Here is a 12,512-nt window from a genome sequence, read left to right on the forward strand (position 1 = left end):
AATGGTGCCCACTAGGGGTTACAGGTTCTTTCATTCGTTCATCCAGGTGCCTTCATAAGCACTAAGAACCCAAAGTGAACCTAAAAGACATTCCTGGCTGGGTGCGGTGGCTCACGCCTGTAATCCCAGCGCTTTAGGAGGCCAAAGGTGTGCAGGTCATCTGAGGTCAGGAGTTTGAGACCAGCCTGGCCAACACAGTGAAACCCCCGTCTCCACTAAAAATACAAAATCAGCTGGGTATGGTGGCACATGCCTGTAATCTCAGCTACTGGGGAGGCTGAGGCAGGAGAATCGCTTCAACACGGGAGGCGAAGGTTGCAGTGAGCTGAGATTGCGCATTTGCACTCCAGCCTGGGTGACAAGAGTGAAACTATCTCAAAAAATAAAATAAAATAAAATAAAATAAGGCTGGGCATGGTGGCTCACGCCTGTAATCCCAACACTTTGGGAGGCTGAGGCGGGTGGATCAAGAGATCAAGACCAACCTGGCCAACATGGTGAAACCCATCTCTACTAAAAATACAAACATTAGCTGGGCATGGTGGCACACACCTGTAATCCCAGCTACTCTGGAGGCTGAGGCAGGATAATTGCTCGATCCCGGGAGGTGGAGGTTGCAGTGAGCCGAGATCACACCACTGCACTCCAGCCTGGCGACAGAGTGAGACTCCATCTCAAAATAAATAAATAAATAAATAAATAAATAAATAAATAAAATAAAATAAAATAAAATAAAAGACAGATTCCTGCCTAAGGAGCTTAAGTCCTAGTAAAAAAGTGGTATCAGAAAGAAAGGCATCAGGGCCATGCACAGTGGCTCATACCTATAATCCCAGCATTTTGGGAGACCAAGGCAGGCAGATCACTTGAGCCCAGGAGTTCAAGACCAGGCTGGCCAACATGGCGAAATCCTTTCTCTACTAAAAATACAAAAATTAGCCGGGCGTGGTGGCTGGCACCTGTAGTCTCAGATACTTGGGAGGCTGAGGTAGGAGAATTGCTTGAACCCAGGAGATAGAGGTTGCAGTAAGCTGAGATTGCACCACTGCACTCCAGCCTGGGCGACAGAGCGAGAGACTCTATCTCAAAAAAGGAAAGAATAAAGGAAGGCATCAGTCTTCCCAAATATAGCCCTGGGTGACCCTATGGTTGGTTCTCAGATATATAAAAAATCAACTAACTGGAGTTGTAACCTTCAGATATAAAAGGATAGATTTGCTAGGAATGAAGGAAATTTCCCAGCACTTACTTTGCTAGAATGTGGTAGATGGGACTGTTGCAGAGATGGACTCTGAAGTGTTCCTGCTGCATAGTCCCACAGCTCCATCACCTCACAGACCTGAAGGAAGTGGTAGGGATGGCCCACTCACTGGTTAGGTAAATGAGTAGGCAGGGGCCCCAGATGGAGTTGCTTTCTGATTATTAACACCTGGGGGAGGATGGCAGGGCAGAGAGGGGGCTCTCACTGACAGATGAGGACACTGTAGCTCCAAGAATAGGTGACCTGCCTTCAGGGTTAAGGACCCAGCCTGCTCTGGCCTACATGATTCTGAGAAATGGGCCAAAGAAGCAGGAAGAGACAAAATTGACATATAGAAGAAAGAAATCTCAAGGATAGGAGAAAAGCTTCAGCCTCTTTCTCAGTCTGGGAGGAAAAAGGCTGGAGGGGCTGGGCAGGGCGGGGCTTTCCGCGAAAACTGAGTCCCTCCTCCCAGATCCCCCACTGGGTCAGTGGCTCCTGCAGCCCTGCCAGTTAGGAACAAATGAGAAGAGCTGCTGATTTCCCCCCTTGGACTTTCAGAATCTTCTCACATAAATACTGAGGAAGACCCTGCCCTCTGCTCACTTCTCTGGACCTGGCCCTGAGCTGGACCTGGTCCGGGGAGGTAGGCAGGGCGATGGGGAGCCTGTCTATGCTCTGGGCAGCTGTGGGCATATGCTGTGCTGCACTCAGCGCCTCTGCCTGGTAAGTCCTTTCCCACCCTCACTCCCTGCCAAGGAAGCCCCCATTGTCTCATCCCCATTCACCTCTGCCTCACTTTTTCTCTTCTTGGTAGGTCAGTGAACAATTTCCTGATAACAGGTCCCAAGGTAGGATGATCTCCAGCTTCTGTTTTTACCCACTGAGGGCCCTAAGGGGACTCTTCTGGAGAAAAGAGGGGAGGGGACAGTGCCAGAGCCCCTCACCCAGAGGAACCCATGGTTGATTCTCAATGGAGAGCTGGCCCATCTGAGTCCTGCCGGCTTCTCCTATCCCAGATCACTCATACCAGGCAGAAGCTCACAGCCCTCTTCCCTTTGCCAGGCCTACCTGACCTACACGACTAGCGTGGCCTTGGGTGCCCAGAGTGGCATCGAGGAATGCAAGTTCCAGTTTGCTTGGGAACGCTGGAACTGCCCTGAAAATGCTCTTCAGCTCTCTACCCACAATAGGCTGAGAAGTGGTAAGTTTGTGTGGGACTCACCTGTACAAGGGGTATATATGGGAATGGAGGGGTGCCTGCAGGATGTGTATATGTGTGACATGTATTGCACAGTGAAGTGAAAATGCTACCAGTGAGCTGCTGACCTGCTATTTCCTTGCTGTGTGGCCTTGAGTAAATTACCTCCCCTCTCTCAACTCCAGATTTGTGATTTGGGTCAGTAAGGCCAGTTCTGTTTAGTTCATCAGAAGTATCCCATGGGTTAAATGAGGTGGATATGAGGTGTCTCTATGTATGAGACAAATGTAGGAAATTACTCTTTTTTTTTTTTTTTTTTGAGACAAAGTCTCACTCTGTTGCCCAGGCTGGAGTGCAATGGCACGATCTCGGCTCACCGCAACTTCTGCCTCCCGAGTTCAAATGATTCTCCTGCCTCAGCCTCCTGAGTAGCTAGGATTACAGGCATGCACCACGCCTGGCTAATTTTTTGTATTTTTAGTACAGATGGGCTTTCACCATGTTAGCCAGGCTGGTCTCAAACTCCTGACCTCAGGTGATCCACCCACCTCAGCCTCCAGAAGTTCTGGAATTACAGGCATGAGCCACAGTGCTCAGCGGAAATTACTCTATATTTTAAATGCATGCTTATATTTGTGCGTTTGTACACACTGATCTTGCACTGAGTTGCATGAAATAAAAACCGGGTGTTTGCAGCTCCTGAGGAAGTTTCACATGGCTAACTGCCATAAAATCTCAACAACAGAAAAGCTGATACGTCACATTGAGTTGTGCCTCAGGTTGGGGTGTGTGTGTGTGTGTGTATGGGTGTGCATGTACACCCATTTGTAACTGTGTGCTGTAGTTTGCATGTCATTTTTGAAGATAACATTCACCTGAGAATAGTTAGGGGAAAGAGTAAAGAAGACGGAGAAAGTGGCTAAGCACGTGTTGGGACCATGCCTATAATCCCAGCACGTTGGAAGGCTAAGGCAGGAGGATTGCTTGAGTTCAGGAGTTCAAGACCAGCCTGGGCAACATAGCAAGACCTCTCTCTACTAAAAATAAAAGTAAAAATATTAGCCGGCATGGTAGCATGTGCCTGTAGTCCCAGCTACCTGGAAGGCTGAGTTGGGAGGATTTCTGGAACCCAGGAGTTCAAGGATATAGTGAGCTATGATCACACCACTACACTCCTGCCTGGGTGACAGAGCAAGACCTTGTCTCAAAAAAAAAAGATGAGGCTGGAAAGAAATGTCTCCCCATGGGGTATACAGATAGAATAGGGAGTACATAGAAATGAAATGTGACAATGTTTGTAAAGAGTTTAGTAAGAGCTCAGTAGGTGGCAGTCATGATTGTTATGATTATTACATGGCCCAAGCTTCCCAGTCAGAAGCAGCAAAGGTTCTCCTCTCTCTCCTAGGCCAGCATCAAGCCCTGAGTCTCACTGCCTAAGGACTAGCAGCAGTGGCTAGTGGACAGAGGTCTAGGGTGGACTCTAAGAGGTCAAGGTCCTGATCCCAACACCACAACTGGAAAGTGGTCTTGTTCTCATCATTCTTTTTTTTTTGAGACAGGGTTTCACTTTGCTACCCAGGCTGGATTGCAGTGGCATAATCTCGGCTACTGCAGACTCTGCCTCCCAGGCTCAAGCAATTCTCCCACCTCAGTCTCCTGAGTAGCTGGGACTATAGGCATGCACCCCCATGCCCGGCTAATTTTTGTATATTTTATAGAGACAGGTTTTCATCATGTTGCCCAGGTTGGTCTCGAACACCTGAGCTCAAGCAATCCACCCAGCTTAGCCTCCCAAAGTGCTGGAATTACATTGGTCTCATCATTCTATCTCTGGTTTTTACTTTCCCCATTGGTAACATGGGGATGTTCATTCCTGCCTGGATGAAGTAAGGAGGCTGAAAAGATATGCATTGTTCTTTCAAATAGAAGAGCATTGGCTGGATGCAGTGGCTCACACCTGTAATCCCAGCACTTTGGGAGGCTGAGACGGGAGGATTGCTTGTGCCCAGGAGTTCAAGTCCAGCCTGGGCAACATAATGAGACCCTATTTCTAATACAATAATAATAGGTCAGGTGTGGTGGCTCATGCCTGTAATCCCAGCACTTTGGGAGACCAAGGTGAGTGGATCACTTGAGCCCAGGAGTTCTAGACCACTCTGGCCAATATGGTGAAACCCCATATGGTACTAAAAACTAAAAAAAAATTAAAAATAGCCGGGCGCGGTGGCTCAAGCCTGTAATCCCAGCACTTTGGGAGGCCGAGACGGGCGGATCACGAGGTCAGGAGATCGAGACCATCCTGGATAATACGGTGAAACCCCGTCTCTACTTAAAAAATACAAAAAAAACTAGCCGGGCGACGAGGCGGGCGCCTGTAGTCCCAGCTACTCGGGAGGCTGAGGCAGGAGAATGGCGTAAACCCGGGAGGCGGAGCTTGCAGTGAGCTGAGATCCGGCCACTGCACTCCAGCCTGGGTGGCAGAGCAAGACTCCGTCTCAAAAAAAAAAAAAAAAAATTAAAAATAGCCAGGTGTGGTAGTAGGCACCTATAGTCCCAGCTACTCAGGAGGCTGAGGCACGAGAATTGCTTGAATCCGGAAGGTGGAGGTTATAGTGAGCCGAGATCATGCTACTGCACTCCAACCAGGGCAAGAGTGAGACCCTGTCTCAAAAAATAAAACAATAATTTAAAAAAATAGGCCAGGCACAGTGGCTCACACCTGTAATCCCAACACTCTGGGAGGCCAGGCAGGTGGGTCACCTGAGATCAGGAGTTCAAGACCAGCCTGGCCAACATGGTGAAACCCCATCTCTACTAAAAATAAAAAATTAGCCAGGCATGGTGGCACATACCTGCTACTCAGGAGGCTGAGGCAGGAGAATTGCTTGAATCTGGGAGGCAGAGTTTGCAGAGAGCCAAGATCGTGCCACTGCACCCCAGCCTGGGCAACAGAGTGAGACTCTGTCTCAAAAAAAAAAAAAGGCCAGCCACAGTGATTCATGCCTGTAATCCCAGCACTTCGGGAGGCCGAGGAGGGCAGATCATGAGGTCAAGAGATCAAGACCATCCTGGTCAACATGGTGAAACTCCGTCTCTACTAGAAATACAAAAATTAGCTGGGCATGGTGGCATGCGCCTGTAGTCCCAGCTACTCAGGAGGCTTGGGCAGAAGAATCGCTTGAACCTGGGAGGCAGAGGTTGCAGTGAGCCGAGATCATGCCACTGCACTCCAGCCTGGTGACAGAGCAAGTCTCAAATAAAAAAAAAGAAAGAAAAGAAAAGCATCCTCTTAAACCCAAAGGAAGTGGGGGATAAGGGAGAGAAACAATATTATTTTTCCAAAGCCTCTGCTTTGGGTCATCAGGGTCCAAGTTTCCAGTCAGTTCCCTCTCTCTCTCCAAAGCCACCAGAGAGACTTCCTTCATACATGCTATCAGCTCTGCTGGAGTCATGTACACCATCACCAAGAACTGTAGCATGGGTGACTTCGAAAACTGTGGCTGTGATGGGTCAAAAAATGGAAAAACAGGTAAGTTGAGCTTTCCAATGGGGGTGGGAAGAGGTGAAGGGCTACAGAGCTGAGTGCAGGCTAAAGTCTTCCAGGGAAAGGCTGAGGGACACAGCTCCCTTAAACCTCAAGACTCCAGCAACTCCTTCAATTGTAGAATCTCCTAGCCTTACACTCTTAGAGTTGAGCCTGGGTCCATGAGTCCAGGTATAGGCGAGTAGCTCTAAAAGCAACAAGGCAATTAGAAATGAGAAGGTTGAAGTGAGTTAAAGCTAGCCCTGGTATTTCAGGCTTGGAATGGCTCATCCATAATCTAGAGCTACTCAGCAATTTGCAGACTACCTAAGACACTTACTCAGATTTATCACTAATGAAGGAGGTAGTAACCTTTACGAGATAATTGTAGAATAATGGTGCAGAATTCCAGAATGTTTGAGCTGCAGTGAACCTTTGAGAGCATCTAAGTTAGCCCCAGTGTGCCTACTTTTACTGTGGGTATAGAAGACTAATTGCTTAGGCCGGGCGCGGTGGCTCAAGCCTGTAATCCCAGCACTTTGGGAGGCCGAGACGGGCGGATCACGAGGTCAGGAGATTGAGACCATCCTGGCTAATACGGTGAAACCCCGTCTCTACTAAAAAATACAAAAAACTAGCCGGGCGACGAGGCGGGCGCCTGTAGTCCCAGCTACTCGGGAGGCTGAGACAGGAGAATGGCGTCAACCCAGGAGGCAGAGCTTGCAGTGAGCTGAGAGCCGGCCACTGCACTCCAGCCTGGGCGGCAGAGCAAGACTCCGTCTAAAAAAAAAAAAAAAAAAAAGACTAATTGCTTATGGCTGGGAAGTGTCTGAAGGGTGGGCAGTTGGCTTTGGCAATCGGACTCCTACCCACCCACCCCATGCACCTCCATTTCCCTGTCTCACCCTCAGCCATAGCTTTACACTCTAGGGCTCTTGGGGATGGTTTGGCGGGTGACTGGGACTGAGCACGGAGCTACATGGAGAACTTATTCTTTCCTTACGTATAGGAGGCCATGGCTGGATCTGGGGAGGCTGCAGTGACAATGTGGAATTTGGGGAAAGGATCTCCAAACTCTTTGTGGACAGTTTGGAGAAGGGGAAGGATGCCAGAGCCCTGATGAATCTTCACAACAACAGGGCCGGCAGACTGGTGGGTATAGAAGTTGTGGCCAGTATTTCAATGGCTTCACATCTGCACAGCCCTTCACAATTTACCAAGAGCTGTCTTATACGTTCTTTCCTCATACTACCCAGCCAGAGTGAGATGGCTACCTGCATTCTCTGGATGACAAAACCAATTAAGTCTGAGCCAAGTGGCTTGTCCAAGGCAACTAATCAGTGTCAGAGACAGGCAGTAAACTCAGATCTTCTCACTGAGTCCTCTTGTCATTGTATGTTCTGCTCTGCCCCTCCACAGGCGGGCTTCTGAGAACACAGAATCAAGGCCTTGCTTCTATGACTTAAATTTTTATCACTTCAACTGCATGTTCTAGTAAATTAACAGGGCCTTGTTGTTCAGCCTTGTGTCCTAAAGTCTGTCTGGGCTATGGGGAATTGGGATTGATCTAGGCTTCTCTGAAGTGTCTAACTCTCCCCCAAGACTTCTAGTGGGGTGGCAATCTCTGGAGTATTCGGAACACAAATCGGGAAACAAGTTGGATTTAGAGCCAAAAGCATAGAAATTTCCTGTGAACATATACCTAGATATCCTGGGCGCCCAGGGAAAGGGGGAAAGGGGGGAAGGGTTTTTGGGTTTTGCGGTTTTTTTTTTGAGACAGGGTCTTACTCTGTCACCCAGGCTGAAGTGCAGTGGTGCCATCTCGGCTCACTGCAGCCTCCACCTCCCAGCTGAAGCCATCCTCCCACCTCAGCCTCCTGAGAACCTGGAACTACAGGCACTTGCCACTATGCCTGGCTAATTTTTGTGGGTTTTGTAGAGACGAAGTTTCCCCATATTGCCCAGGCTAGTCTTGGCCTCCTGGGCTCAAGCAATCCTCTTGCCTCGGCCTCCCAATGTCTTGGGATTACAGGCATGAGCCACTGTGTCCAGCCAGGAAGAGGTTTTTTAAGCAAGTACAACCATGGGTAATTCATTGCCTTGGGGGTATAAGTGTTCAGACTCAAGGAGCTCCCTCCCCTCTCAGAGAAGACCCAGAGGACAAATCCAAACCCCCCAAAATACTCTCACCTCCACCCTCAAGACAATAACTGTGGCAATTATCATAGTTTCCTTTAAAATTTACAGAGTACTTCCTTGATCATTATTATATTCAATTCTTATTCCAACTGGGCAGATAGAGAAAAGCTTGACAAGTGATAGAGTTGAGCCTGGAGCAGAGGTTTCTGGACTCTAGTAACCTTCTCAGCTCTTGCCTGGCTCTCCATCAGAATCACCCAGGGAAACTTTAAAATCACCAGTACCAGCCCCTTCCCCGCTGAATATCCTCATTGAGATGATCTGAGGTAGGGCCCAGGAATAAATATTTTTCACGAGCTTCCCCAATAATTCTGATGCTCCTTTAAAGTCAAGAAACACAGCTCTAAAACATTACCTTTAATCACTAACCTTTGGTCTTCCCTACTCAGAGCCATTCTCTTCTGTGTTCTCTCTGTGAAGGCAGTGAGAGCCACCATGAAAAGGACCTGCAAATGTCATGGCATCTCTGGAAGCTGCAGCATACAGACGTGCTGGCTGCAGCTGGCTGACTTCCGGGAGATGGGAGACTACCTAAAGGCCAAGTATGACCAGGCGCTGAAAATTGAAATGGATAAGCGGCAGCTGAGAGCTGGGAACAGCGCCGAGGGCCACTGGGCGCCCGCTGAGGCCTTCCTTCCTAGTGCAGAGGCGGAACTGATCTTTTTAGAGGAATCACCAGATTACTGTACCTGCAATTCCAGCCTGGGCATCTATGGCACAGAGGGTCGTGAGTGCCTACAGAACAGCCACAACACATCCAGGTGGGAGCGACGTAGCTGTGGGCGCCTGTGCACTGAATGTGGGCTGCAGGTGGAAGAGAGGAAAACTGAGGTCATAAGTAGCTGTAACTGCAAATTCCAGTGGTGCTGTAAGGTCAAGTGTGACCAGTGTAGGCATGTGGTGAGCAAGTATTACTGCACACGCTCCTCAGGCAGTGCCCAGTCCCTGAGTGAGGGCAGTGCCTGATAATACCCCATACAAGTTCACTTGATTAATTGCATCAGTGGAAGGGGATATAGCTTCTCTCTTAGAGAGAACAGATTGGAAAGCAATTGGAAAACTTCAGTGTTGGTCTGTAGTCCTCGTGATATCTGCTACCGGTGGGGAAATGGAGGCCCAAGATTCCACAGCATATTCCTGGCAGGGCTGAAATTGGAATCTGGGCCTCCTGATTTTGGCAGACCCCCATTTCATCTTTCCTGCAAGCTACTGTCCCATCTCTGTGCCTGTACTTATGCAGCTTCCTGCAGGGAGAGTTTGGTTTGGGGTCCATATCTAGAGGGACCTTCAAAGTATTTGTTCCTTTAAATTTCAGACCATGTCCAACCTAGCTGTGCTGCTGGGAATCAGGAGAACAGAAGCAAAAAATGAAAGAGTTCTGTTCAGACTCCTGAAGAGCAGCCTGTGGCTACAAATCCATGCTGATAAATGGGGTAAAGACCACATATCTGCCTACTGGGAAGTTTTAGAGTGTTAGATTTCTTTCCCCTCAAGTATGCACTTTTGAAAAGTTCTTCCTCCAGCCTGGACAACATAGGAAGACACCATCTCTACACAAAATTTAAAAATTAGCCAGGTGTGGTGCCACTTGCCTGTAGTCCTAGATACTTGTGAGGCTGAAGCGACAGGATCATTGGAGCCAGGAGATCGAGACTACAGTGAGGTGTGATTGTGCCGTTGCACTCCAGCCTGGGCAACAGAACTGAGACCCTGTCTCAAAAAAAAAAAAAAAAGAAAGAAAGAGAAAAGAAAATAAATTCTTCCCACCCACACCTGGGGAAACCAGCACCCTGTATAACCTGGGGGTTTTTGCAGTTCCTAAACCATCTCTGGAGCCATGGAAAGGGAATCATGGCAATAAGTGGACAGGTGACTATGACCTACCCAGACAAGGTCCCACAAGAGTGATGCTCCTCAGAGAGCTGGGGACTCCTTTGTTATTTTCCTAGATTGAGAACTCAACTTTATTTTGCAATAAATCCTTCCAAGATATATCCAGCTGGGACTTCTGTTACTCCCTTTGGAAACCTTAAGATCAAAAAGGGAAACCCTGCTTCTGTATCCCAATAATCCACCAGGAAAAAGGGGAAACTAGAAATATCCAACTCTCTTGATTTCAGTGTTTGTCAGGTAATGAAAACTTGAGACCCAGACACTGGTCAACAGCAAAACAATACAGACTCCCAGAATTAGAAAGTGTTATTTTAATGTAACCTAAGTAACTTGGGGAGTAAGGAAACCCTTTGAACCTGGACCATATTCAAAGTGTGTTTGCTCTCTTAACTTGGGCATCCTGGGGTGTCTGTACACCAAGACCTGGGCCCCAGGGCAAGAGACAAAAAGAGTTGTGGATTCTGCCTGCCTGCATTTGCACTTCCACATCTTCCAGTGGTAATCTTTGGAGGAGGGGTCATTTCCCATAAAGAGAGCCCTGGGAGCTTAGCCGCTGGTTTCCTAAATCTGAATATCTCAGCCTTGGGAATCTCTGCAGTCTGCACAGGCTTGCACCCTGCCTGGAGGAGATATTTCGAATATGTTGAATAAAAAGTAAAAATGATCACCAAAAATGGGAAAACACCCCTAGCTTATTGTTTTAAATTAGAAAACAATTTAAGTGTTCAAAGTAGGATAAACAAGTAAATCATGACCTTACAGTAGACTATTAACCACTAAAATATTATTGAGAAATACTTAGTAACATGGAAAACACGCATGATAGAATTAAGTGAACAAAGCTGATTGCAAAATGGCATGTTCAGGATAAATCCAATTTTGTTTTTGTGGCAATGTGCACATATTTGCCACTATGTGATACCAAAATAGAGTGGTTTGTTTTCCTTTTGTGTTTTTCTGTATTTTTACGTTTGCCTACAATAAATCTTTTTTGTCATCAGAAAGAGCTAATGTGTTATTTGTTTTAATGCCAAAAAGGAATAACCAATCTTGTTTTTTAGTGAAAAGGAAGGTGAAATGTTCATGAAGGAAGTTGGCATCTCAAGAGAAACATTTAAAACTACCACAGATGTCAGAGAACAGATACAAGGACAGATACATAAAAGCGAAGCCTATGTCAAGGAAATGACAGATTTCCTCTCTGTCCCTCCTTCAATGGAAAGTTCAAAAGCACACTGCAGCAGTGACAGAGAAACAAAACGTGTGTGGTATGTGCTGCTTGGTGGTCATGGAAGGAGGAATGGAAATAGGCAACCAAAAGAAGATTATTTCCCTGAGGCCCAGAGAAAAAGCAAAAATAAAATTATCCAGCACAGAGGTTAAACCCTCAATAAATATAGATGTCAAAGCACCTCCCCTGAAACCCGAGTTGTGACCCGAGCTAGAGAAATGAACACACTAGATTTTCTCCCTGCATTCCTAACTGAATCTCCAGCCAAAGAACCCAGGCACCTGAGGCTTTGACATCTTCCCCAGGACCTTACTGACATACCCAATAATCTTGGGAGGGATTTTCAGGAGCAAAACCAGCCCTGCTGCCCTCTTCAAAAGGTCATTCCAAGAGAACAAGGCTTGTGTTTACTGTGGGCTTATATCAGAAGTTTTCACCAAGAAATCTCAGGGCAATGGGAATTCCTTGAAGTTTGTCTGCTTCCCCAAAAAACTCATAGTCTCCTAGTCTCTTCTTCCAAGCCTCTCCCACCCTCATCCATCTCACCTTCAGAGCAATCAGTCTCACCAACCAATCTTCCCACATGGACCCAGGGCCAGAAACAACAAGAATTTGGATTTCTCTGCATCCGTCGCCTTCCTGTCAAGGATTCACTCCAAGGCAACACAGCCTCATTCAGATTCATCAGTTACAGCCCTACACCCCTTCCCTTTTGGTTCATCCTTAACAAGCTGGCTATCATTAAGGTGACAGAACAGTAAAACCCCCAGTTTCCATAGATTCAGCGCCCAAGACAGGCAGATTGGCCACAATCTGATGATGGATCTTGTAAATCTGCTGAAAAAGTGATCAACTCAATGAGGGAAACCTGTCCACGAGCCTATTCCCCTAGTTCAGTAAATTCAAGCACAGCATCTCTTCCCCTGCACAGTGGAATTCTGTGTTTGCTCAGTCTAGATTAAAAGGAAAATATGCTTTTGGGAGGCCAAGCCAGGAGAATCACTTGAGGTCAGGAAGTTTGAGACCACCCTGGGTAATATGGCAAGACCCGATCTCTACAACAACAACAACAACAAAAAGAGGGAAAGAAAGAAAAAGAGGCCAAGTGTGGTGGCTCACACCCGTAATCCCAACACTTTGGGAGGCTGAGGCAGGCAGATCACTTGAGTCCAGGAGTTAGGGACCAGCCTGGGCAACATGGCAAAACCCCTTCTCTACAAAAAAT

At 47.4% G+C, this 12,512-nt stretch overlaps 1 protein-coding gene across 2 annotated transcripts; it reads left to right on the forward strand.

Moving 5' to 3' along the window:
* The first annotated feature begins 1,700 nt into the window (after window positions 1-1,700).
* On the forward strand, window positions 1,701-10,380 carry WNT8A (Wnt family member 8A). Of its 2 annotated transcripts, XM_010388076.2 has the most exons (8): window positions 1,848-1,966; window positions 2,058-2,091; window positions 2,306-2,444; window positions 5,845-5,970; window positions 6,974-7,116; window positions 8,584-9,112; window positions 9,414-9,596; window positions 10,113-10,380. In XM_010388076.2, the coding sequence occupies exons 1-7, from the start codon at window positions 1,899-1,901 to the stop codon at window positions 9,440-9,442; spliced, it is 1,068 nt and encodes a 355-aa protein (XP_010386378.1). In that variant the 5' UTR covers window positions 1,848-1,898; the 3' UTR covers window positions 9,443-9,596; window positions 10,113-10,380. The 2 variants fall into 2 exon arrangements, with proteins under 2 accessions (XP_010386379.1, XP_010386378.1); XM_010388077.1 differs by lacking the exon at window positions 10,113-10,380 and having other exon boundaries at window positions 1,701-1,966; window positions 8,584-9,594.
* The last annotated feature ends 2,132 nt before the right edge of the window (window positions 10,381-12,512 follow it).

The sequence above is a fragment of the Rhinopithecus roxellana genome, chromosome 3 (assembly GCF_007565055.1).
Source record: "Rhinopithecus roxellana isolate Shanxi Qingling chromosome 3, ASM756505v1, whole genome shotgun sequence".
In the NCBI taxonomy this organism is placed as follows: Eukaryota; Metazoa; Chordata; class Mammalia; order Primates; family Cercopithecidae; genus Rhinopithecus; species Rhinopithecus roxellana.

Bases quoted from the DNA above. Each gene is read 5' to 3' on its own strand.
- WNT8A (XM_010388076.2), top strand. From the start codon at position 1,899: ATGGGGAGCCTGTCTATGCTCTGGGCAGCTGTGGGCATATGCTGTGCT. The intron at 2,092-2,305 runs GTAGGATGATCT...TCCCTTTGCCAG, and splicing joins TCCTGATAACAGGTCCCAAG to GCCTACCTGACCTACACGAC. The intron at 9,113-9,413 runs GTGAGGGCAGTG...AGCTTCCTGCAG, and splicing joins AGGCAGTGCCCAGTCCCTGA to GGAGAGTTTGGTTTGGGGTC.